The 27,159-nt window shown below is 42.5% G+C and overlaps 1 protein-coding gene across 2 annotated transcripts; it reads left to right on the forward strand.

Annotated features, from left to right (window-relative positions):
• Positions 1 to 3,031: 3,031 nt before the first annotated feature.
• On the forward strand, positions 3,032 to 26,177 carry LOC149318437 (fibroblast growth factor 8). 2 transcript variants are annotated; one of them, XM_089509726.1, is made up of 5 exons: positions 3,032 to 3,106; positions 3,599 to 3,635; positions 5,982 to 6,162; positions 19,806 to 19,912; positions 25,890 to 26,177. In XM_089509726.1, the coding sequence occupies exons 1-5, from the start codon at positions 3,075 to 3,077 to the stop codon at positions 26,175 to 26,177; spliced, it is 645 nt and encodes a 214-aa protein (XP_089365852.1). In that variant the 5' UTR covers positions 3,032 to 3,074. The 2 variants fall into 2 exon arrangements, with proteins under 2 accessions (XP_089365852.1, XP_089365853.1); XM_089509727.1 differs by having other exon boundaries at positions 6,015 to 6,162.
• Positions 26,178 to 27,159: the final 982 nt, after the last annotated feature.

Here is a 27,159-nt window from a genome sequence, read left to right on the forward strand (position 1 = left end):
AAAGTAACTTTCTGAAGCACTCTTGGCCCCACTAAAAACCTGTTGCCCTGCTTATTTGCTCTTAAACACACACACTTAACAAAGCACCACTAGTCCTTTCCTCCTGCACATACCTAGTTGCCCACTGATCAGGAAACCAGCCATCCCTTTACACATACACTACTATGCTTCAATGTGCCCGAGTATTTGTTGAATGAGTCCCAGCATAGCATAGTGATTTGAATGTAGAACTATGGTGACCAGGGTTCAATTCCTTACTGGGCCATGAAACCCACTGGGTGACTTTGGGCAAGTCACACTCTCTCAGCCATAGGCAACGGCAATCCTCCACTGGGCAAATATTGCCAAGGAAACCCCATAATAGGGTTGCTATAACTCAGAAACGACTTGAAGGCACACAACACCTGGGAATTTAGGCAAGTCACACTCTCTCGGCCTCAGAGGATGGTAATGGCAAACCTGCTCTGCACAAAACTTGCCAAGAAAAGCCTGGGATTGCTTTGCCTTAGGGTTGTCATAGGTTAGGAACGGCTTAAAGGCACACAATAACAACAACAACACAATTTGTTGATTGAGTTTAATTGTCACTTGGAGTTGATCTCTCTAGCCAAATGGCAACTATATATAAGTAACTTACAGATTACATTCCAATATATATATACAGCTTACATTCCAATATATATATTTATTGGAATGTAAGCTGTAGGTTCCTTATGCTCAAGCATCCCTTTTTACTCCTCTTGGGCATCTATTCCTTGCCAGGCATGTTCATCTTCACAAAGCTATCTTCAGCCCCTTCTATAAAGTCCTGGATCCACGGAGGAAGAGGAAGGATGCACCAATGTGTGTGTTTGTCACTCTTGACTCACACACTCAAGTACATTAAAAGGGGGGGGGGGGCAGGGACGTAGCCAGGATTTTAGGAAGGGGGGGGTCCAGACTGAGTGCCACCATTATAATGGTGCTTGCGTCCGGTGGTGCAGCAGCACACACCATTCATTTTTCTAATGGAAGGGGGGGGTCTGGACCCCAAGATCCCCCCCTTGGCTACATCCCTGGGGGGGGACTTTGATCATGGCCCCTGAGGGACGTTTCTACTTAGGCTCTTTCTCTGCAAGAAAGCAGGTGTTTAGACACACCCCACTGTGCAAGTGGAAGGCAAAAACTCCACACAATGCAAGTCAAGAAAGGCTTCCACTGCTATCTTTTTACACACCCAGCTCTACCACTCCTGACAAGTTTACACCGAAATGCACAGAAACTAATGGTTGCCAAGCCTATCCAGGTTGAAACATCAGTACATTAGTTGTTGGATGCCTTCGTATCCGACTTACGGTGTTTTGAGCATTAAGAGACCAGGGTTCCAACCCCAGCCTGGCCACTGGGGTGACCTTGGGCAAGTCACACTTTCTCAGCCACAAGGGAAGGCAATGCCAAAAAAACACACAAAACCCTCCTTTGGGCAAACTTTGCCAAAGGGACCCCCCCCCCCCCGCCAATGCTAGGTTCGCCTTAGGTCGCCATAAGTCGCAAACGACTTGGGTCCAAAACACACTGCAGAAACAACCCAGTTTGAGACCACTTTAACTGCCCTGGCACAATGCTAGGGAATTCTGGGAATTTTGGGAGATATTGAGCCTATCCTGGTTTGTTTGTTTTTCTTGGCAAGTGTACAGATTGCAAACCGTTGAAGATTGAAAGTGCTGAAAGTGCTGCGTTCACTGTGAAGCGGATTAGAAATACAAAGGCTGTTGCTAAATTTCTTCGGAGGGGCTTTGCTCTATGGCTGAAGCTGAGAGAGTGTGACTCCGCCGAGATTCGAACTCTGGTCTCCAGAGCCGAGTCCCCAACTGTAAGGACTACGGACCGAGCCTCTTTTTATTGGAAAGTTTAAAAAAAAAAAAAACCTGGTCTGTGAGCCGCCTTGGGTCCCTTTCTCTGGGAGGAAGGCGACATACAGGTGAAATAAATGAATAGTAAATATAAAGAGAAGGAAAGGGAGAAGATGCCCCGCAAGGTGCACTGGCCACGAAAAGGATGGCTTCCAGCAGGGCTGCATCCAGACTGGAGAAGTAACCCGGTTTGCTACCGCTAAAGCGGTACCAAACCAGGTTATTTCTCCAGTCTGGATGCAGCCCAGGAGGAATTCCCAAACATCCTCCCTTTGGAGCATCACTAAGAAGCCGGCATTTCTGTTTCGAGGCGTCTTTGGAGCTTTTCTGGGCTCCTGCCCTTCAGGTCCACCTTCTGACCAGGAGCAATGCTCCAAATGTCCTTTCCTTTTTTTGGAGCAAGACTAAGAAGCAGGGCTTTATATTGAGATGAGTGCTTTTGGCTTTTCTCTGGCCAGCTCCTTCATGCCAACCTTCTTGCCCAGGAGCGATGCCCCCACGCCCTCCCTCCCTCCCTCCCTCCCTCGGGAGCAGGACCAAGAAGCAGGGAGGGCTAGGGGTGCTCTTGCCTTTCTCTGGCCAGGTCCTCCATGCCCCCCTCCGTCCAGGAGGACCCCCCCCCCCCAGGTCCTCTCTATCTGAGAGGCAGGCCTTGCCATTCTTATCCGTTCCCTCCTCCTCCTCCTCCTCTTGCCTGGTCCTTCCCTCCTTTTGGGGGTGCCCCTGTCCTGGTGGGCGTCGAGGGGGAGAGGAGGAGGAGGAGGCCCTGGGGGGCAGAGAGGCCAGAGGCGAGCGAGGGGCTGGCAAGAGAGGAGGGACGGAGCGGGCAGAGAGAGAAGCAGAGAGCCAGAGCCCTCCGAGGCAGCCGAGCCCTTCCTTCCCCTGCCTCTGGTCCTCCTCTCTCTCCCTTGGACCGGGCTGGCTGTCAGAGACCCCGCAGCCTCCCTGACAGCAGCAGCAGCAGCAGCAGCAGGAGGCATGGGCTGGCCAAGGCAAGGGGCTTCTCCTCGGTGGCCCTGAGGAGGAGGAAGAAGAAGAAGAAGAAGGGGAAGGAGAGAGAGGGCCCTGGAAGGGACGCCTGGGAGGAGGGGGAAAGGGGCCCCAGGAGGAGGCCAGGAGCAGCCCCCCGCCCAGCCTCCCCTCCAGAGGGAAAGCAGGGCAAGCAGGAGAAGGAGAAGAAGGATGAATCTCTTCTCGTCCATCTTCAGCTGTTTGTAAGTAGCCCTTCTTTCGATCTTTGGGGGTTTGGGTTTTTTTTTGAAGCTGCATCCATATTGGAGAAATAACCCGGTTTGGCACCGCTTTAAATTTTTCTGGCTCAAGGCTGTGGAATTCTGGGAGTTGGAGTTTGTTGCGGGGTCCAGAGGGGAGCGGAGCTCCGCTCTGGACCCCACAACAAACTCCAACTCCCAGAATTCCATAGCAAAGAGCCAGACAACAAGTTAAAGCAGTGCCAAACCGGGTTATTCCTCCAATATGGATGCAGCCTTCCTCCCCCCGGCTTTCCTTTCCCTAACCCTTCCAAAGAGCTCCCTCGATTTTCCATCTTGATTTCTGCTCCATTTCAAAGGCAATAGAAATTGTTCTTAATAAATAAATATACATACATATACTTTTATATCTCTCTCTCATCTCACCATCTCCTTTGTTTTTTCCTTCCCTTCCCTCTCCTCCCCTTTTTCCTCCCCTTTTCCCCCTTATTCTAGGCTACTGCACTTGTTTGCTTTCTGCTTGCAGGCACAGGTAAGGAACTGTTTTATTCTCTCCTTTTTTGTAAATGGACCCCCCCTATTATTATTATTATTATTATTATTATTATTTTGGTGGCTTTGTTTCTAACTCATCTGTGCAGCCCTGACCTTTGAGCACTTCTCTAAGATGGTAATGATTTTTAAAAGGGGCGATATTTCTGAACAGTTTTATAAAAGTACAAGTAACCGATTTGATGGAGCAACTAAAGCCGCAGCAGGGAAAGGGCTGCAAAATATAGGTAGCAAAGATACCAACTTAGCTAAACCCTCTGCCTTAAAATACCCTGAAACTACAGAGAAAGTGGGGTATATACTGAGGAAGAACAGCAGATTTTTTAAAAAAAGGATGCTGAAAAATGTAATTTATCCGGCACTATTTTTTAAATTTTTTTTTTAAAAATCAATTTTTGCATTGAAATTTGTTTTTGATTCTCTTAAGAAATAATCATTAAGAGGCGGAAAGTCAAATCACAATTTGGCAGTACCAAACACTTGAGGATTCAGAGATATAGCCGTGTTAGTCTGTCGAACTACGGCATGCCGAGAGAGATCTTGTAGCACCTTTTCGAGACTTTGGTATTATTCATTCTCATTTTCTAGACGGGATCCGGTGGAATCTGTGCTCCTGCTGCCGCAAAACTGATTGCAAATGCAGAGAGCAGAAGGCAAAATGCTTGCAAAAAAAGAAAAGGGGAAAGAAAAAAACCCCATAAAAGAGAGCTGGACAACAATAACAGGTGTAAGATTTTGAGTTAAAACTGCAATCACCCTCTAATTCTATAAGCCTGAGTAACAAAGATGGCTCTGAAGGAGAAGGGGCTTCTGTAAAAAAAACTGTGTTGGAATCATTTGTGGGTATCAGATGGAAGGCAAAGGGGCTGTACAATTACCCACATGGTCCCCTCATCAGAGCTAGCAAGGGAATCCAGAGATATTATCAAAAGCGTCTATAGGAAACGCATGCGGCACACACACTTACAAAGGAAAAGAGAGCTAAATTGTCAAGGGAAGCCCTCTATAAACCCCAGCTTCAAGGAAGAGGTTACTTTTCCATTTGTATGGAAGAACCTTTTATAGTGTCAGGGCTTGAAGGTGATGCTGCTGAGAGTGGTGTGTGTGTGGGGGGGTGTTACTTCATGCCCTGCCACCCCATGAGGTTGAAAAGAACAAATCTCCTCAACATTTGCTCAGAATACATCTTTATAAATGTCAGGGGCAAACTAAAGCCCTTCAGACTTAAAAGGGGGGACTGGAGATGTAGAGGGAGTGAGTGGAAGAATTCTCCTAAGACCAGGGCTGCCAGAGGAGAGAAACAGATCTGGGTCGTGGCAAAATCATTGCTGAACAGCAGCAGTTTCACAGCCCAAGTCACCCCAGGACTGCGGTAACTCCAGCGAACAGACGTACGATTACTTTGCATCTGGGTGGGTGGGAAACCTACAGCCCAGCCTAGCCTGTCTCTGTGTATGGAAGGGCTCATAAATATTAGCTGGAAAGACAATTCCGAACTGCCTTGGCTGCTGACACAACTGATCCCTGTTTAAGGGGGATGAAATATGGCTGCTTTTCTCCCACCCCTCCACCAGTTTGACCACTGATTACTTGGACCCAGGGCATTTTTGGAGCAGGGGGTGGTGGATATGCTTCAGATGGATATGTAGACACACGGGGCCACACGTTACAATGGGGCCACTTGAAGTAGTAGGGAAGCAAATGCCCTAGAAACAGAAACAGCTCCTGCAGTTGAAAGGGTCAGGAGTGTTACCTAGCTAGAGCTGTGAGGTGCACTGTTGCACCTAAATCACAAGAGTGATTAGAAGCACCTTGCCTCAGATGCAGAGGGAGGATGGAGCGACTTACGTCTTGCTCTCCTATGCCCCCGTGGAAATCTAGAGTAATCACTGCAATTCTTGCTCACTCTTCCTAGGTTTTAATGGGTGCAAGCAGGATTGGGACCTTGCCTGGTACCCTTCTGTTGTGCTTGCAACTTGGTTGAACTCTGCACAACTCTGGAGAAGCCTCTTTGAAATCTGGCCACAAAAGCAGGACCAAAAGGCACCTGATTTTGACCCCTGCGGTCCAGGATCACCTTTGTTCCTTTTTTCCCCACATTTGTTTCCGAGTGCTAGATGTCTAGGTAGCTTTGTAATTTCTCAGCCCTAGCTGTAAAGCCAGGTTCTTAAATCAACCCACAATCCTGGCTGTACACTGCACCAGTCTGGGGTTCCTTCCCAAAACAAACAAGCAACCAAAAATGCACCAGGAACGTGCCAAGATAGCCTTTCTCAGAGGAGTAGAGATTATAATGGTGTGTTGTATATTTTTTAATTTCCTAAAGGTAACTGTTCAGTCCCCACCTAATTTTACACAGCATGTGAGGGAGCAGAGCCTGGTGACCGACCAGCTAAGCCGGCGACTCGTCCGCACCTATCAGCTGTACAGTCGGACCAGTGGAAAGCACGTGCAAATTCTGGACAACAAGAAAATCAATGCCATGGCAGAGGATGGAGATGCTCACGGTAAGGCTTGTTAGTTGGGCAGGGGGAAGGAGGTGCACACACAGCAGCGTAATTGATGATTTCCGTCCTCTTTGTTAGCCAGAAATCATTACGGGCATTCAGAAGGGGGGGGGGGTTGTGGTGGAAGAATGCAGTGATCAATATTTGTAATAATAGTACATTGCTTTTCCTCTGAGAATTGGGACAATAGCTCTGCATTTATAGAGAGGGGTATTTTCACACCAGATCTTTGATCACTTAAAGGATGGGGTGAATTACTTTTTTTTTTTTAATGTCCATTTTGTGCAGGGAGGAAAAGTTCCCACATGGTTCAGAGAGACTGATGGACTGGGGTGTCCCTGCAATGTAGGTCCAACATCACAGAGATGCAGGATGGTGGTGGAGGAGATGCCAATTCTGGATACAAACCCCCAGAGTTTTCCAGAACACTTAGGCAGAACTGGTTTCTAAATGGGCTTTGAACCATGACCAAGCTGGCTTGAGCTGTAGTCCAAAAAATGGAACTTTTCTGTGCTTGGACGCCTGGGAACAGAGCTCTGGCAAAAGAAACTCTTGGAATCAATGGCAGGACCTGGCAGCCAGTTTCCTTCTTTCAGAAAAAAGGATGTGACAGGGAGCCCTTGGCAGTGTTAAAGTTTTGACCATTCTTATTGGAAGTGTAACCTACCCTTTCAAAGTCATGTACAAGAAGACAGAGATGTTGGCATAACTGTGGGCTTTTGGCCTTTTCTCTTTAACTTTGCAAATACATAGGCGATATCATACAGAGTTAGGTGAGACCGTACAGGCTTGGTCTTGCTTTGTTTTACTGTTGATAGTAAATAAATTGGTCTCTTTAAATTGTGCATACAAGATATGTATGCACTGTGCATCATGCCAGCTGCAATTTTCCCTTCTTATTTAGAACTAGTAAACTGGAAACACACTGTCTCTCATACATAGCTTTGGTCTGCTTGGCTAAAGGTTCCACGATGAACTTTAACAGCTGTGGGGATTCCATACAAATAAATGAATATTTTAACTTTTCAAACAAATTATCTGAGCCATAAACCAGACATAATCTGAAGGAATTTAGTTTGTTTCCAAATAAGAAAAAAAAAAAAAAACCTTCCTCCCTTTCTTTAAATGCATTGTATTTAAAAAACAGGAGAGAAATTACACTGTAAAATTAAATAATAAAGTTAAGAAAGGCTAGAATGAATTGAGGGGAGTGACTTGAAAAAGCAAAGACCTCTATTAAAACATAATAAAAAGGTTAAGCATTTGAAGAGCTGAGCTGCAAACTGAGCAGTGATCTAAAACAGAAAGAGAACACAGCAGTTTTTCAGATGTAAAGTTTTAAAAGAGTTGCAAGTCTGTAAATGTTAAAATAAAGGTTCAGGATTGTTCTATATGAATCTCTGGAGAGACCCCCATGTCTGGAAGAGCTATTAAAACTCTTCTTACTTTCACCTTTTTTAACATTTCCTGAATACTTTCTCCTCTTCGCAGTCCAGTTAGGGGATCAAGTGTGCCTCGCTGCATTTTTTCTGCATCTACGTAGCCACTTTCCCTTCAAAGTTTGAGCATGAAACATAATTTTACTGGGATAAATCTGTCACTGAAGTGAAAGAATAGAGTTGAAAATGCTAACCTCCTTTCCCACCCAAACAAAATCAGCCTTTCACACCATTTACACCTTGTATTAAAATCTGAAGTTTTTATTTTAATTTTGTAATAAACTGTATTAATTTTGCTTTTTAGTACATGTTATGTCTGCAGTTGTAGATTAAAAAAAGGTGATTTACTTGCACCAATGATCGTTTGCTCGGCCGTGACATTTTTACGACTAACTTAATGTCAGGTTCATTTTTCTTTGTTATCTGTCTTGATTGTCAATACCTGATTCAGTTTTCTAATTAGGACTGAAGCACCACAGATCATAAAGCTTTGTCTGATCATTGTTAAACAATCTGTAATCTGAATTAATTTTTTAAAAAAATCTGTGTGAAAGAAAAATTGGCTTGGAAGTGATTGATCATTGCTGAAGTGGTTTCTTTCCTGCCTTTTGGGAGTCGGAGGGTTTGAGTTTGTTATTGTGGACAGGCTGCCTCCTCACTCTCTATATGGAGCTACCTGGGCAGGGATCCATCTTCTACTGGCATGTCTTTTTCATAGGTAGGTTATCCTTCCTCTTTGCATTAACTGCCTCACTGTTAGTCCAAATCTCTGCTCCAGAGCAGAGTTTCAGACCAGTGGGGCTGGCCAAGTGAGCAGCAGTGATGCAGTGCTGGAGGCCGGTCACCTAAGAGGCTCGTGTGGCAAGGGAAAGCCCACCAACAGGCAATAAATCAGAAAAAGCCTTTGAAAAGGGTTGGGGGGGGGGAGATGTTGTTCTGTCGTTGCTCTGGGGCTGCTTTTCTGTGTCTTTCCATCAGTTAGCTGAGGGAGAGCATGAAAACTGATGCTCTTTAAACCTTTTACTGCTCTCTTGATCGATCTCCCTTGTTCATGCCCCCCAAAGACAGATAAATAAGGGGACCTTGCCTTTGTGGCTCAATGAAGAGGAGCCATGAACCCAATTGTTCTTTGGCAGGTTCCTCCCCCCCCCCCCCCCGCAGTTGTTAATATTTTATAGGTAGAAGAAGTGCTAAAATTAAAGGGCTTGTAATGGGTTGGAAGAAAGGATGTGTAGTTCAAAAATGCCCCAACATGCAAAGGGGGGACAGGCTAGAAAGAGAGGACAAAGGTGGTGTCTTCCGGGGTGTTGAGTACCAGGAACTTGAAAGTGTCATGTCTCTACACACTGGAAGACCTCATCTAAAAGAATAGACTATGTAGTTATGTAGGAGAGTATGTACCAGCTCATTACTGCTGGTAAATCCCTGGCCAGTGGCATCATTATTTTCTATACTATCCTCTCCTACGTGTTTCACATAGTTTGTTTTTATGTACCTCCAAACTAACTCTGACTTATGGCACCCCTATCCTAGGGTTTTCCTGGCAAAATTTGTTCAGATGAGCTTAGCCACTGCCTTCCTCTGAGGCTACAAAAGTGGGACTTGCCCAAAGTCACCCAGTAGGTTTTCATAGCTGAGCTAGGATTTGAACCACAGGGACTGCTAAAAGGACAAACAATGGATCCTAGAGTAAATCAAGTCTGAACTCTCCCTAAAAGCCAAATTGATTAAACTGTCATACTTTGGAGATGAGAGGATGTGTGTGTGTGTGCACAAGTTGCCTGTTGACTTATGGCACTAATTTCATAGTGTTTTCTTAGGCAAGAAATATTCAGAGGTGGTTTTACCTATTCCTTCCTCTGGAATACAGCCCACAGTGCCTGCTATTTATTGGTGATCTCCCACCTAAATACTGTCCAGGGATGATCCTGCTTAGCTTTCAAGATCAGATGGGAGCTGGTGCCTTTAGGGTGTTTAGGCCTTTTTGAGAAGACATAACTCACTAGAAAAGACAATAATACCTGGTAAGGTAGAAGGTAGTAGGAAAAGTGGAAGACCACATTATAGATGGATGGACTCAGTCAAGGACACCATGCATGGCCCTGAGTCTGCATGACTGGAACAGGGCTGTAATAGAGTGACTTGGAGATCTCTCATTCATAAGGTATAAGTCAAAGTTGACATGAGTACAGTTAACAACAACTGTTTGGGTACTAGTCCAGTGCTCAAATCGGTAGTCCATGTTGGCTCATCACATAGTACTCTGCTGTTATTAGTGCTAAGAGGCAGAGAAGCAGAGTAACAGTCTGAAGGACAGGTCCTAACCATCAAGCAAAACATGGACACTAGAAGGGATGATATCCTTTTATTATTGCAGAACAGGGTCACCAAGACAATATTGGTGCTGAAGTACCTCCCCTATGAACAAAAGTTGGAATATTTGAGAAGCAAAACCATGTAGATTAATAAAATTATGAAGGATTTGGATATTATGCTAATATTAGAACTCTTTAAACAGTTCATAGAAAGTCAGGGAATTCTCTGACCTTGAAATATTAGTTTTTAGACATTAATACGGTGTCATTACTTTTCATTTTAAAAAGAATGACATGTTACTCATTGTTTGTTACTTTCAAATTTCTAAAATATTTTTAAAAAAATATTTAGAAGTCAAAAAGCTCCTCCCCCCAATCCCTGAAAATATCCCCCCAATATTTTAGAAGTTATAAGTAAACTTTACTAATTTGATAAGCGGTATAGAAATGTCCTTGCTATATTGCTATTGCTATATAACAAGTTATTTTTGAGGTTTTTTAATTATTTTATCAAAGGAATGCCATTATGCTCTCATTATTGCAAAACACAGTGAGTTATTGGTGACCCATACTTGGAGAAACTTAGTTCCAGGTTCTAGTCACAGGATGCCACAGAAGGGGATGATGGTTTTCAACCTAGGTGGCTATAGAGGGAGAATAGTCAAATTCACAGAAAATGGGCTATCAGTGGCTTCTACTCATGGTGGCTCTATGATCTTCCACATTCAAAGGCAGCATACCTCTGAATGCTCTGTCTGTGGAACAACAGCAAGAGAGTGCTTTGGTGGGGTCTTCTCTTTATTGTTTTCCCTGGGCAGCTTGTTGGCCAGTGCAGAAAACAGTCTCTTTGCCTTTGATCTGGTCCACCAGGCATAATGTTATAATACCAAGAGCAAAAGAATAATCTGGTGCTTCTATGGGAACCATGTGGGTCTTTAGGGGCTTCTATCTCCCTCTTGATGAGGACCAAATCTCTGGGGCCCTCTGCTCAGCCAAACATAGCTTTCCTTGTACCTGTCTGCACAGAGATAATGTAGCCATTATATGCTGGATGCTTAATACTCTAGTAGGGGGTTGGAAAGTTATTTTTAAAGAACTACTGGTTACACATTTTATTTTGAGTGCCAAAAGACAGGTAATTATCATGAGAGTTGCTATTTTAAAAAGGTAGCTTTTTGCCTTCCCTTTCTTCAGACTAACAGAAATAATTACCTTTTCACAAATATCTGAATTTTGCATTGAGCTACTCTGCAGTACAAAAGAGACTCTCCTCCGTCAACACCTCAACATTCACAGCTGAGCATAAGGGCAGAATGAGAGGTACAGCATGAGCCAGCACCACAGGATCTTCTTTCCCTATCATTTTAGTGAGTCACATCTCACATCTATGAAACTAATTACAAATTACTGATAAATTGCAAAAGAAGTTTAGTTATACTTTACTGAGTTACATCCATAGTGTATCTTAGTCACACCTTTTGCTTGAGAAGATTAATTAAATTACACAACTAGTTATTTGTAACTAATTATCTCTAAGCTTTGATTCCCATTCTTGCCCAAAGAAGAAATTGTTTATCTCTGTAATTCAAACCTTACTGTATGACAAAGTTCAGGGCATTGATGGGGATATGCTGCAGATGCCTTTGATATACTCAAGAAAATGTCTTAACTTGCCCCTAGTTGTTTGTATGATGTATCCTCCATTAGCTGAAGGACACTCCTGGACATATACAGCAGTAGGTGTCAGATCATATTCCTATCCTCATTGTGACAAGTGTTGCATCTCAGATTTCATTCTTCACCTGTTTATTTATTTAACTACAGCAAATGTGCTAAGCTTTGAGCAAGGCACTGAACAAGACTTGTTAAGGCACCCCTGGACCAAAAGATGTGGTAGAAGGCAAATAAACAAGTTGCTGCCCTGCAAAATTAGTAAGATATAGGGGTGGGCCTTGATAAAGGTCTCAAGTCCTCCTCTGCAGATTACTGAAATGGCAGCACTGGAAAATGACATGGCGCTGTAAACACTGACTTAGTATCCAAAGCACTCAAGAGCTTCCTACATTCCAGTTCAGGGAGAATGTGGGATTCTTTTGCCCTGCATGTGGAATGCTGATCAGAGGACAAAGGGAGAAGTCTGCCATTAGCCAAAACCAAAGGACAAAAGATGTGCAAGAGCCCAAGCATGCAGGGTACAGATGACTGAATAAATTACACAAAATAAGTGTAGACATTTCTGATGTGTCTGGTTGGCAATGGGAAGATGCATTGCTGTGTCAGCCCCAGACACAGCCCCTTGGAAAACTGACAGGGTTGAATTACAATTCCCAGAACCCTAGGCATGGGGATTCAGGGAGCTATAGTCCAAACAAGTCACTTTTCCCATCTGTAGAACCCCAAAGGAGTTAATAAACTTGTTCTACAATTTCTTCAGGCAACCAATTTGTAGTATACCAGTTTATAGGCCTGGGAATTTAACATTTACTTAAAGGAAGCCCTTCTGTTTCATCAATATTTTCCTATTGTTGAATCATCCATCCGTCTGTCTGTCTGTCTATCGACCGAGCTAAGTTTGAAACGGAACATGTATAAGAAATGGGAAAAGGGAGAAATCACAAAAAAGGAATTCAAAGAAATAGCAGGCATGTGCAGGGGTAAAGTCAGAAAAGCTAAAGCACAGAATGAACTCAGGCTTGCTAGAGAGGTTAAGAACAACAAAAAGGGCCTTTTTGGATATGTCTGCAGCAAAAGGAAGAAGAAGGAAACGGTAGGGTCACTGCGTGGAGAAGATGGCAAAATGCTAACAGAAGACAGAGAAAAGGCAGAAGTACTCAACACCTTCTTTGCCTCAGTCTTCTCAGAAAAGGCAAAGGGTGCTCAACCTGAAGATAATGGAGCAGAGGACAGAACAGGGGAATTTCAGCACAGAATAAGTAAAGAGATAGTAGAGGAATACCTTGTTAATCTAAATGAATATAAGTCTCCAGGACCAGATGAACTACATCCAAGAGTATTAAAAGAACTGGCAAATGTAATATTGGAGCCATTGGCAATAATCTTTGAAAACTCCTGGAAAACAGGAGAAATCCCAGCAGACTGGAGGAGGGCAAATGTTGTTCCCATCTTCAAAAAGGGGGAAAAAGAGGATCCCAACAATTATCGTCCAGTTAGTCTGACATCAATACCAGGAAAGATTCTAGAGCAGATCATTAAACAGAGAGTCTGTGAACATCTAGAAGGCAATGCCATAATCACAAAAAGTCAACATGGGTTTCAGAGAAACAAGTCATGCCAGACAAATCTGATCTCTTTCTTTGATAAAATTACCAGCTTGGTAGATGAAGGGAATGCTGTGGATATAGTATATCTTGATTTCAGTAAGGCCTTTGACAAGGTTTCCCATGATATTCTTGCAAACAAGCTTGTAAAATGTGGGCTAGACAAAATAACTGTTAAATGGATCTGTAATTGGTTGACCGGCCGAACCCAAAGGGTGCTCAACAATGGCTCCTTTTCATCCTGGAGGGAAGTGACCAGTGGAGTCCCACAGGGCTCTGTCCTGGGCCCAGTGTTATTCAACATCTTTATCAATGACCTAGATGACAGAATTGGGAGCATACTTATCAAATTTGCAGATGACACCAAATTAGGAGGAATAGTTAATACTCCAGAGGACAAGACCAACATTCAAAATGATCTGAATAGGCTAGAAAGCTGGGCCAAAGCTAACAAAATGAAATTCAACACAGAGAAATGTAAGGTACTGCACTTAGGGCAGAAAAATGAAATGCACAGATATAGGATGGGAGACACATTGCTGAATGAAACTACATGTGAAAGCGATCTGGGAGTCCAAGTAGACCATAAGTTGAACATGAGTCAACAGTGTGATGCGGCAGCTAAAAAGGCCAATGGAATTTTAGGCTGCATCAATAAAAGTATAGTGTCTAGATCAAGAGAAGTAATAGTGCCACTGTATTCTGCTCTGGTCAGGCCCCACCTGGAATATTGTGCCCAGTTCTGGGCACCACAATTAAAAAAGGACATTGAGAAACTGGAGCGTGTCCAGAGGAGGGTGACTAAAATGGTGAAAGGTCTGGAAACCTTGCCCTATGAAGAACAACTCAGGGAGCTGGGGATGTTTAGCCTGGAGAAGAGAAGGTTAAGAGGTGATATGATAGCCCTGTTTAAATATTTGAAAGGATGTCACATTGAGGAGGGAGCAAGTTTGTTTTCTGCTGCTCCAGAGACTAGGACCCGGAACAATGGATGCAAGCTACAGGAAAAGAGATTCCACCTCAACATTAGGAAGAACTTCCTGACAGTAAGGGCTGTTCGACAGTGGAACAAACTCCCCCGGAGTGTAGTGGAGTCTCCTCCTTGGAGGTCTTTAAGCAGAGGCTAGATGGCCATCTGTTGGGGATGCTTTGATTTGGATTTCCTGCATGGCAGGGGGTTGGACTGGATGGCCCTTGTGGTCTCTTCCAATTCTATGATTCTATGATTCTATCTATCTAATAATAATTATATTGGCTTATACAATATAAAACATACATTATCCAAAAACAAATCTGTTACACACATAACACAACACATTACACAAATAACACAACATACCAGCCTAAATTATACTTATCCTAAACCTAAACTACATTAACAACTAAACTATTAAGTTTATCGCATGAGGCATAAACCGTTCCCCAGCGCGTTCTAACGGGGACGAGCGTGGGCGCGCATGGAGCACGATGGGCACCGGATGGCGCCCAAAACACGACTTTATCGCACGGGGGGAACGCCGCCGCGCGTTCCCATTGTGTCCCAATTCTGTTCCAGAGGGCGCCATTTCTGGTGACGCTTTGAAACAGTCCCCAGAAATGGCGCCCTCTGGAACAGAATTGGGACGCAATGGGAACGCGCGGCGGCGGCGTTCCCCCGTGCGATAAAGTCGCGTTTTGGGAATGGTTTATGCCCCATGCGATAAACTTATACATTTCCCTCAATCTCCCCTCCCCCATATCCTCCCCTTATACATTGAAAAAACACACACTAAACTCCCCAAACTACAACTATACTTTACAAAACTTACACAAACTAGACTGACTTCCAGCTTTCCAAATCTGAAAATACTAATGCTTAGTCTAGTCATTCAAGGGCAGTGCATCCCCCCTGCCCTTAAGCAGGGGACACCATTGTGCTTTAGAGAGCTACTGTACAGCCTGTTGGTTGTTTACCATGGTTGGATATCAGCTGAATGTAGTTCAACTGAGATGCACACATCATTGAGAAAGAATGGACATCATTGTCCCTAGTCCATGCCTCTCCTATATGGGGACCTGAATAACTAGTGCATAGCTTGATAAAAGTGACATGCATTAAGGCTATAGCTGACCTATGTCAGGGCAAAGCAGGTAGAAGTGCTCATCTTCATGCTGGCTGAGGGATTCTGGAAATTATAGTCCAGAAAAGGAAGTTTTCCAAGTTCTGGTCTTAATACTCATCTTCCTTTACAGTGAGGTGCTGTCATCTAGCCTTTCCAAAAAGAGTGTTAGGGAAAATGGAAATTGGTTCCTTTCGCATTCAAAGGGATTAATTCACTTCCTCTGATTGCATTACAGGCAGCAATTTTCTTCCCAATGTGAACTTGTGGAACTATCCCACAAAGGCTAAAGACCCTCAAAACAGATTGTCTGGTTGACTGAGTAGGGGAGAGAAGAGCTGAGAAATATGTGTTCGAGTCTGTCTTAGTCATCAAATCAAACTCATTGAAGCAGGTTGTGCAGCTAAGAGAAAGAGAAAGATCATTCAGGAACAAAGGTGGGGCACCAGAATTACTTTTCCTCAACAGAGTTTAGGATTTCTTTAGATCCCTCTGGAGGAAAAGCATGACCATTGCCTGGGGGATTCAGAGTGTTGTAGTCCAGAAAAGTAAACTTTCCAAGTGCTAAATCCTTTGGAATGGAGACAGATTAATCTTGCATTTGTGGATATGATGGAGCACATGATGGCTAGAGCACTGAGTGCCACAAGCCATGCAGAGCCTGAAAACACATAATCTTGGTGAGCAGAAATCCTGATTACTTCTTAGATCTATTTCCCAGACTTCTAGATCAGCACTTTTCTGGGTCTGTGGTCTCTAGACACTGGCTGACTGTTTTGTCTATGGCTGTATCTGCTGCTCATGCTTGCTGTGATGTGAGATTTAAAATATTGAGGGTTGAGTTAGGGCCCATGCAGATCCCAGCAATTTCAAAAAGACACTGCTTCACACAATACAACTGGAGCTCTTTAATCAACCCAGTTTATATGAAGAAGTGGCCTGAAAGCACAGTGCTAAATGACAGAACAATTTTTTTCTTTATTTATGGTACTTATAAATATCTTAATCTAATTTTTAAATAATCTCTAAACAGTTTACACATATTATATCTCTGGGTCCTCCCTGACTCCCATACACCTGCTCTGCCTGTCCTACATTTTCAGCTACCTTCCCTGTCATTTTTGCCTGCAAGCTATCTATTTTTCCAGTGGTTCATGCCATGTTTTTTCCGCCTTGCTTTCCCCCATGTCCCTTAATTCCACTCTTCTCCTTTATGCTGTTGTAATTGTAATGTAATGGAGGTCTTTGGGGTTATTGCTGTTATTAGTTTTAATGGTTTTAAAAGGTGATTGAATGATGGATATTTTTATTGTTGTATTTTATTGCTTAATGTGGGGGGATTTCTTTTATTGGATTTGTTCTATCATATTTTAACTGATTGTAAACCGCTGTGATCATTGGAATAGCGGTATACAAATAAAGATTCATTCATTCATTCATTCATGTTCTACTGTCTCTCCTCTACAATTTCCACCTAAATAGAAGGCCTTCTGACTTAGGCTACAGATGCTCTGTATTTGTATCACTTAGATACCATTTGGCCTGCCATGGTTCTATCCTATGGTATCCTGGGATTTGTATTTTTGTGATGTATTTAGAATTCTCTGCTAGAGAACTCTGCCAATGAACTATAGATCCTGAGTCCATAGGATGGACTTGGTGGAATTAAAGTTGTATAGTTGCCTCTCCATTTTTGTGGGGGATCTACCTGCAAATATTCAAGCCCAATTGGCTTGAATGGCTGTGCGCTTCCCCACATGCACCATTTTAACCCTCCCCGCTTGCTGGTCCATGAAGGACCAAGACCACGGACTCAAAGTCCGTGAAAATGGAGGGATGACTGTATATCGAATTACTATAACTGTGCAGTGTGGATATTGTTCTATCTGTAGGTGAGAGCCGGTGACTATGGCTAGAATTTAACATCTTGTAATGGGCACTGTTCTAGCAAAGGGAAGCAAACTCTGTGAGGTTCATCCATCTGGAGGACAAAAGGCTTTCTGGGGTCTAGCTTAGGAATACATTCTCCTACTAATGTAATTAAGATCAGAACTAAATTTTCAGTTCTTCAAAGGTGTAGTGGAACCTCTTGAGTCCTGAACAGCAACTACCAGTGTAAGAAGGCTACACAGAACAAGAATTATGTTCAGTTTCTGTTGTCTCTTTCGTGCACAATGGTGCAGAGGTGGGAGGGTAGCAAGATGTTCCTTTGGGGATGACTGACTCCAGTTCTTTGGGGTTCATGCAGCAGCAAGAAGAAGGGGACAAGCCATTGATCCATGATTTGCATAGCTGCTTCACAAGTCAATCAATGCCTCCATTTAAAAAAACTGAGACTAAATCAATATGCCCTCTCAACTCTCACAAAGGTGAAATGCATTAAGGGGCCGGCCTTACCCTTCATGGATTCCTCTATCAGCTGCAAAGTCAGCATCACTACAGAGAGACAAGGAGACAGAGAGGGGACTTTAGCCATCATTAACTCTTCCTGATCTACACATACACATGCAACAAGAACAGGAGACCAAATAGAGAAATGCCAAGGAGAAATGGATTCCTTGCCTCCTTGCCTGTTTCTTTTTAAACAGGAGTTTCTAAGGGCTTTCTAGTAACCTACTTGTTCGGTGTTATGTATCATGCTCATATGTCCAGCTGTTTCTGTGTGAGGTGGGGACTGGGGAGCATTTTATATAGATAACAACTGGGAGTACCTTGTTGTTAAGAGCAAATTGAAAAGATAAAACATCCAATATTGGTAGAAATGCAGTAGATACCAGGGCTGGTCTAAGACATTTTGCTGGCTGATGCAGAAGAAAAATGGCAGTCCCCACTCCCACCCAATCCAAATCAAAATACATTCTATCAAAGCTACCCAAGTTATTTTGGTACCTGAAGCAGAAAATGCATTTCCCAATTCCTGCCCATGAATCCCCCCAATAATAATGAAATAAACTCAACAGCTTTTTGCCCTTTTCATAACACTAAACATCTCATTGCAGGTGGTGGTTTTCCTCTGCCAAATCTAATTACCATTTTTGGACACTATTTGAAAATAGGTTTGATTCTGACTCTTGCTTAGATTTAGGCCTGCTGTTTTGTGAAGGTAGCATTTGAATGGAAATGTTGTTGGGGTATGGTGGGAGGTAGAAAAATCAGGGAATCAGTGCATACAGCAGCTCCTCAATTTTTGTATACACTATGGAGATCCCTCTTCAACTCATGTTGCCAACTGTGCCATCTACAGACTCCCTTTCAATGTCTATATCAGAAAGGAGGAAAGTAACGACTGGCATTCTGTTAATAAACTACAGTGGCAGAAGTCAGAATTATGCCAGCACAACTAATTTTTTTTATCATTGCAGAGGTCAGAATTCTCTACTGATCACATAAGAGCCATATTCCCTCTCACCCACAACACTCACCTTTTCTGAGCTGCTGCTCCCAGACCTAGCCATTATCTGAATTCACAGTGGCAGGCATTCACAGGAACCTCTGGGAGTCCTCCAGAGGTCCCTGCAGATGATGTCCTGCTCTGCAGGAAAATAGCTGGGTATTTGTTTGCTGCTTCTTCCCCCAATGCTCCACTGTCTGGGAAATAGCTGGGTTTGGGCAGCTACAGCAGAAGAAAGTGGGATTTAGGGAAGTTGTATGGGAGACTGCTGTAGCTGTGCCTCATGGCTATGTCTCCTGATTATGTTTCTTGCAAAACATAATTCAATCTGCCTTTGCTTCTAGTACAGAATCTGAAACTCAGATGTCTTTACTTCAGTACTGCATGTAAGTTATTCCCTGCACTATAAGATGGTGTGAGTGTACTTTGCTTTTCTGGCTCCAATAAAAGCAAACACCTAAATGCACAAATCTTAAATACACAAATCTAATATAGTGTGATGGACCCCAAAAAACATTTCTAAAATTTTACATATTTGAATTTTTATCTAGGATAGTTCAGAATGTAGGCCGTGTGATGGTTTTCACCTGATAATACAAAAAAGGGATGGAAAGGAAGAAATATCCAATGTCTTCTTCAGAGGTCTCCTTTAACTTACCTTCAAAGTTTGTTTCTCATCAAAAGGTTCAAAAAATTTCCATGCAGGAAAGCTCTTGACTATTGTTGGTCCACCCTGATCACATAGACCACTACAATTGTGTAACTACTGAAATTACACAGCATCTTGCCTTTTTGTGTGTGAGAGTTTTGTTCCCACAGAAATGTGATTTAGGATAAACAGACTACTTCTTGAAAACTGTGTGGTGATCAGCTTGTATTACTTATTTGTATGTTTGTCTTTATGTATGCATTTCTGTTGTGTTCTCACATTTGCTTACCTACCTATAAAAACATACAAAGCAATTTCCAACGTAAAGCTTACAGTCTAAAAAAGCATGACACAAAAGGAAAGGGGGATAGAAAGGGAAAAGGAAAATAAGGAGCATTCAGGTGCCAGGTTTTAATGTACTGAGGTTCAATACTGTAACACTTACACCATTTCATTGCCTGGTTCCTTCCAGCCAAGCTCATTGTGGAAACAGACACTTTTGGGAGCCGAGTGAGGATCAAGGGGGCAGAGACTGGCTTCTATATCTGCATGAATAAGAAAGGAAAACTGATTGGCAAGGTAAGGAGACAAGCAAACTGAAGATTATGAGGCATGTTGGTCTATTCACAGAGACTTAATTACATTGCATACCTTTCAGGGAATCTGTTTGTCATTAGCCTGTGGAAACTCCTGCCACTAGAAAGTTATAGTCAAAAATGTGGTAAACTGCAAGCATCTCTATTAAAGGAGAATTGAAATGGGATAAGACCATTGCACAGGTTGATTTTTTAAAAATCTAGTAGAATTTGTTAGGGATTTGATTAGATTTTTGCAGGTATCTTTCACTGTAACTATTAATTTTTTTTGGTAAGATTGCTGAATTCTCCAGGAAAAAAAACCTCCACAAAACAACAGTTTTTTTAACCTCACAGGTAAGAAAAGAACACTGAAAAAATGGCTTTTGTTTTGACAGCTCAAAACCTAGAAGAATTTTGTATGTGGAATCCAGTGACTGAGGATTTTTTTTTACAACATACACCTCTGTTAACATGATCTTTCTTCCTTCTCCAGCTCCAGCATTGCTGTTGACTACCTTAGCCAGCATATTTGGGTGTCAAGAAAAGGCAGAAAATGTTATTTAATTTGTTGTTATTTTATTTAGGGAGAGATAGATCCTTTTGAACTTTTCTGTTTCATGTGCTAGAATACCTTTTTCTGATTTTGGGTATGTATCTTGTGTGGTTGGAGAGGCACTTTGTGCTGTTCCGCCTCAGGTAGCAAAATGACTTGAGCCAGCCTTGCCACTGGCCATCTTTGCATAATTTAGGTATAAGTCTAGTTGATGATAAAATTAAATCCAAGACCAAAAGAGTACATATACTGATACATGCAGAAACGTTTTTCTTCTTTTTCACTTGTATGTTGGGCCAAAAAACAACAACCAAAACCCACCTTGAGGAATATTTTAGCAGTACTTTGAATAGCAATACCATTTTGACTTGTTATTGTCCTATGCTGGATACAAATCCAGAACCTGGAGAAGTTACAACTCCCAGAATCCCCCAGCCAATATGTTTATTAGCCATACTGGCTAGAGGATTCTGTAGGCTAAAAAAGGCAATTTTTCCGAGCTCTGTTGCAGATCAGTTTCCCCTTACCTCATGTCTTCAAAGTGGAGGAAATCACATTTCCCAGCACGAACAGAGATCTATGCTACTGTGAGCAAATGCCTCCATTCCACTTGTGCACTATAGCTGTGAGACTAACACAAAAACCTATGAGAGAGCATCTGTGATGATAATGATGAGAAAAGCCACACATGCTGTTTGCTGGACAGTGGTATTATATACACCAAAGTGGAGGAAAACATGAGAATTGGCTTGGAAAAGCTAATCTCCATTACCATCCTACATAAATCCACCTGACAAGTTGTCCCTTTGTCCCAGTTATTTGTAGGCTTTCACTTCCCCTGCTGATTTTTGTATTTTATTTTTTTAAGGATGTTTTGTTTGGTCTCAGGGTAAGGTTTCCACACTACACTGATCTGAGCACATGCACAACTTTTATTTAAAAAGTAAACCAGAAGGCTTATGTTTTCCCTGCAGTACTATCCTATTATTATTCAGAAAACAATACAGTAGGGTGAAGGAAGTGTGGCCCATGGGCACTTGCAGCCTCCAGGGGCTCCCATCCCAATTTTTAAAAATGGGGAAAATATTTCCAAATGCCCTTCAGGAGGCCTGGGGGGCAATTTTTCCGTGTCCTCCTGGGCTTTTTTAGGCCCAGGGAAGATAATTTTTCTAACAAGACGTCAATGAGATGTTCTAGACCACTTCCTGTTGGTGTTTTGTTGTTTTGGTTTTTTAAAGATTCTCTTGGATCTAAAATGGGCCATGAGGGCAAAAAGATTCCCTGGTGTTCTGCAGGGCAAATGTGGCTGCCTATAGTTGCCATCTCTACTATACAGATTGTATTCTGTTCTTGCTGAGCAGCCCTAGATTTCTCAGGACTAGCTAAGCGTAGCATTAAAGGGATTTGTTAAAAAAAAAAAAGACTAAGCCCCTTAAGCACACTTCTTAGGGAGCAAGTCCCCTTGACCTTGATGACATTTGAGTAACCATAGGGGTAAACTGACCTATATAGAATGATTCCACTGAAAGGGGAAAAAAAGACTTTTGTTGGGACCAACAAGTACCATTCATTTCACAGATTCTGCTCTAAGTGCTTTCTATGTTAAAGACTTTAGCTCACTCCTGTTAGCTTCAGACAGCATAGTCAGTAGTGAAGAATACCGTGTGTTACTGTCCAACAACACCTGGAGGACCACATTTTCCATTGCTAATTTAGCACATATTTACAGTTTTACTGTGACATGCTACTTGGGGAAGTGTTTTGTTTTGTTTTGCTGAAGAACATTCAAAATATGCTGTCTTCTGTCTGACCTCTTGGCAAGTAGACCTTGTCCCTTTGCTAACTCCTTTGCTCACAAGCTAAGTGAGCCATGCTCACTTAGTATTGTTACATATTAGTGTAATGTATTTTTAGAGTATAGTGATCAATTTGGGTTTAGCCTTAGAAGAACAAGTCAAGTGACCCTCCAGAGATTGCTGGACAGCAGCTTCTATCATTACCCAACATTAGTTAACGTGGAGTTTCAGTCCAGCACCTCTGGAGGGACACACAAACTCCATGCTTGCCTGGATGGGTTCCAGCATGCATTTAGGAATAATGTCAACAAAATGCTGTCTACAAAATGAGGCTTGAAAACACATAGGCCAGATCTGGAAACATCTCAAAGGCTGGGATGGGGAAGTCAAGTATAGAGGGATTGTATCTGGTTTCTGCTGGGTGAGAGACAAAGTTCAGTGCACTAGGTGGTCCTTGTTGTATCTCGCAACTAGGACTCAGCTGGCTGTGACATAACTCATCCATACTCAAGATATTTTGTTGTCTTTTTTTTTTTTTTTTTTAAATGCAAATGCAGCCATTTTGCTGCCTAAGGCAGAACAATAAATGCACCACCCCAACAAGATCCATACTCTTCCAAGTAGCAGAGCTATTTGAGTATCTGATATAAAAACACTCACAAGCACCTTTAGTCAAAAATAAATAATAACAATCACTTTAATAGCTAATAATTTTCTGCTTCTCTCTTCCTAAAGGTAGAACCAGCTATGTAATAGAAAATGCCAATGATGGTCAGAATCCTGTATGAGATTTATGTATGTTTAGGCACCATAGTTACAATACTATACAATGAATCATGACCTGACTCACTATGGCATCAGTCAATTCCCTTTTCCTTTCCCCACTTACTAGGAAGTAACCATTGCGATTGTTGGGGGTCTGTTCCCCTAATGCTCAGGAAACATCTGAGTGTTTTCCACCTCTTCATGCAAATCATCTCTGCTGCAACAGGGAGAAACAGGGTCCCTGGCCCAATCCCCCAATGCAACAGAGATAGCTTGTGTGTGAGTGTGTGTGTATGTGTGTGTGAAAACATCAGTCAGCCACTTCTCAAGTGACAGAGGAACAGACCCCTACAGATCACAGTGATTGCTGACTGGCAACTGGGGTCTGGAGGACTTTCATGGATCCCAAACAAGGAAATATGTAGGGATCATGAATACGAAGCAGTCACAAATGTGTAACTCTCAGAGTTACATGTTTGTAACTACCCAATAGGATTCTGGCCATCATCTTTCCTTTAGTTTTCCTAATTCAGATATATTAAAGGCATGGATAATTTTAAATTCTGATATATGCAGTGGGGAAAACATTTATACCCATTTCCCTTTTACTGTGGCATCAGTCAATTCCCTTTTCCCATGTAGGACTTCTTGATTAAGGTCTCCTTCATTGCTTTACTGTAAGGGACAGCTGGATAAAATAAACAGATGTACACAAATTTGCTAACTTTGCACTCTATATATAACTCACAGGAGAACTGGGAAATGCACATTTTCTACTACAGCCTCCAGTTGGCTATGGGAAGATTATAATCGTAATACAAAAAAGTAACTTTTTAATCTGTGGGTCACAGCAATACTTATTAATACCGCTTAGCCAAATGTCAAAATAACATCTACTGGTCCTTATTATTTTATTTATTTCATTTGTATGCCTTCTCCACCCTGGAACACTGCTGCCCACAGTTGTCACTGTGGCAGGGAAATAAATGGCAACATGGTAGACCATGTAGGTGTAGCATGCCTCTTGCAAGCTTTCCACTTCTAGGATGCTTATTCCTCCAAATTAATCCTGCATTAGTTTCATTTTCAAAGTTTGGAAAGTAAGGGTCTAGGATTCCACTCTGTTGCACTGGAAGCAAGACATTTCTTTGTGGTGGGCTTTATTGTGATGAAAGGTCTGAGTTTGTGTGACCTTCACATTTTCTTGTCCACCCTTATAGCCCTGAAACCTTCTTCCTAGCACCACAAAGGCACCCTCTTCCTCCTCCTCCTTATGATTAATCTTTGCCAAAAAAGCAATAGATCAGAACTTTCCTCCCTCCAAATAAGTCAAGCCACAAAGCAGGGGAAAGGTCAGAGCTCAGTGGTAGGTGCTTTGCATGGAGAAGGCTTTAGGCTTAATCCTGGTGTCTACAGATAAGGCCGGCTAACTCTAACCCTGGCTAAGAGTTGTGTCAAGTCAATGCTTCTCTAACATAGCATCTTTCAGATGTATCAGCTATTGTTCCCAACATTCCCAGGGAGCATGGGGCTGTTGGTTGGAAATGAAGGGCTTTGTAGCCAACACATTTGAAGGATGCTAGGCTGGGGAAGATTGTTGTCGATAGCTTGGTGGGCCAATGGCCTAAATCAATCTGCAGTTCCTGTGTAAGCATTGCTTACCTATAACCCTCCCTGAGTAAGGCTGTTCTTCATAACATAGCTCAACTTTTTTTTTCTACCTTTGGCCTTGGTTGCTGCATATGTGGTTCATTCTGAATTAAAACCAGCCAGGAGCAAAGGAATGGACTGCTTTAATGCTGATGTTGATTTGAGGGCTTGTTGATTTGCTTCATTTCTCGAATACTGTTTGGGGCCTGATGGGCTGTGTACTTGAGCATATCCACCTAAGAGTATAAGTATCTCCATTGTCCAAAGGCTAATTCTTGTCACAGTCTGCTGTGAGTGAACTGAAATACATGCTATCTCCTGAATAGGTCTATTGCACTATGCTTTTATAACTGCAGAGTCTTTTGCATTTCTAAGGGAAACAATTTCATCTAAGCCAAACAGCCCTCTGTGCATAACCATTCCCTTACTAGAGGTTTTACACTCTTTACCATGACAGAAGATAAAAGATGTGTGAGAGATAGGGAATTCACAATTCCTCTTGAGCCCCTATGAGTTTGTCACTTGGTAGAAAGTGCCAGGACAGCATTGAATGTGGACCTCCGAACAGTCCCATTTGAATGTATAATGGGCTGGGCCACATTCAAACAAAACATCCCAGGTCTAGCAGGTTTTCTAAAAAGTGCTAAGGATACTTGGCACCTTCAAGAGGTGGCATCTTCTCTCACACATTAAAGCAATGAAAGATACATTCTAACCCTACACAACTAGGATGAGCTAATAAACAGCTAGAGGAAACAGATAGAGGTGGACAGTGTGGTGTATGAGCATAAAAATAACCTCTGATAGCTTTCAGTTTCCATAGCTATGGAGTCCGATTTCTAGAAAGATATTTTTATTGAAAAGAATGTTCAGAGAGCCAAATGGGAGTTATTAGTGCTGCTAGTACCTTCAGTGTTGTAAGTCCCCAAAACTTTGACTTTGATACCCTGACTGTTGTGGATGGTACCAAGTGGAACAGACATACATACGTGTGTGTGTGTGTGTGTGTGTGTGTGTGTGTGTATGAATGAAAATATAGGCTGTTCAACACTTGCCTGGCACAATTTATCAAGAAACAGTGAGGCACTTATTTTTATTTTTTAAATTTAATTTATATTTCTGCTTTCTCCTAATTGAGACGCAAAATGATACTATCAGTAAATATATCCACTTGTCTCCTTTTGTCTTTCCCTATCCTCTCTGCCCACACACAGAGCAACGGCAAAGGCAAGGACTGCGTCTTCACAGAGATAGTGTTGGAGAACAACTACACAGCACTGCAGAATGCCAAGTATGAAGGATGGTACATGGCCTTCACCCGAAAGGGGCGTCCCCGGAAGGGCTCCAAGACACGTCAGCATCAGCGTGAGGTGCACTTCATGAAGAGGCTGCCCAAGGGCCACCAAACAACAGAGCCTCACAGGCGCTTTGAATTTCTCAATTACCCTTTCAACCGGAGGAGTAAAAGGACTCGGAACTCCAGCCCTAAGCCAACCCCCTGACCCGCTCCCTGTTAGTGCCACTCAGGCCCACCTTCCTTTCCCTTTTGTTGGAGGACATTGTGTAGAAAAGACTTCAAAGATGAACAATGGCTAGAGAATGACCTTCAATGATAATTAAAGGGGTGGATGGAAAAAAAGGGGGGGACTTGATCTAGTTGTTTATAATTGTTGTTTTTGTGTTTTTTAAAAAAACAAAAAGAGGCTCTATTTTTGTATTCCAACTTCATTGCTTTTTAAAGAAAAAGCAATGTAATGTTCAAAGACTTGTGGAGGGATGCTCTTCACCAAGAAACATTTTGAGTCCATTGGGAGGGGGAGGCGTGTCTTATATTTTAATATGTTGTTTTTTTAATGTGGGGTGGGTGTGGGTAGGAGGTAGTTGATCTAGGGATAAACATAGACTATGCTCTGTCCATTCATATAAATACATTTGGGACCAAATTTCTACCTCAGATAAAACAAATAATTTAAGAGGATGCAATCCATCAGGAGATGTTGTGCAGCTTCCATTTATTTCCATGCATCTGTGCAGGAGGTGTTTGTGGTATCTACAGATTGCAGTTTTTGCTCAGTCTCAGATTTGTGCAAGTTCCTATGAAACTAAATAGACTTGCAGGCACAAACTGGGTGGGATTTGCAATCACTGTTTCCATTTTTTAGTCAGAGCAAAAACAGAATGACTGCTGAAGTGGTACTGACTTGAGAGTGATTGTCACCACTGAGGTGATACCAAGGCCATTATTTTTGCTTTGTTTGTCCTGTCAATCATATCTCCACAGGTCTGAATCTTTTAAAAAAAATACTGTAGACATTTTTTGTATTATTTGTTCAGATAATAAAGTGCCACTGAGTTCAAATTCATATTTTCCCCATTATACCTCAGTTTCCAAGAAACTTCTTTCCTTAAGTTGCCGGTCAGGTGCAAGAGCACACTCTAGATCTGGAGAAGCAGGGGTGTGCTTGGGTTCCGAAGGAGGAAATA

Source organism: Sceloporus occidentalis, unplaced genomic scaffold (genome assembly GCF_023333645.1).
Source record: "Sceloporus occidentalis isolate IW3139 unplaced genomic scaffold, rSceOcc1.0.p SCAF_2, whole genome shotgun sequence".
Classification (NCBI taxonomy): Eukaryota; Metazoa; Chordata; class Lepidosauria; order Squamata; family Phrynosomatidae; genus Sceloporus; species Sceloporus occidentalis.

Bases quoted from the DNA above. Each gene is read 5' to 3' on its own strand.
- LOC149318437 (XM_089509726.1), top strand. From the start codon at position 3,075: ATGAATCTCTTCTCGTCCATCTTCAGCTGTTT. The intron at 3,107-3,598 runs GTAAGTAGCCCT...CCCTTATTCTAG, and splicing joins TCGTCCATCTTCAGCTGTTT to GCTACTGCACTTGTTTGCTT. The intron at 6,163-19,805 runs GTAAGGCTTGTT...GGTTCCTTCCAG, and splicing joins AGAGGATGGAGATGCTCACG to CCAAGCTCATTGTGGAAACA.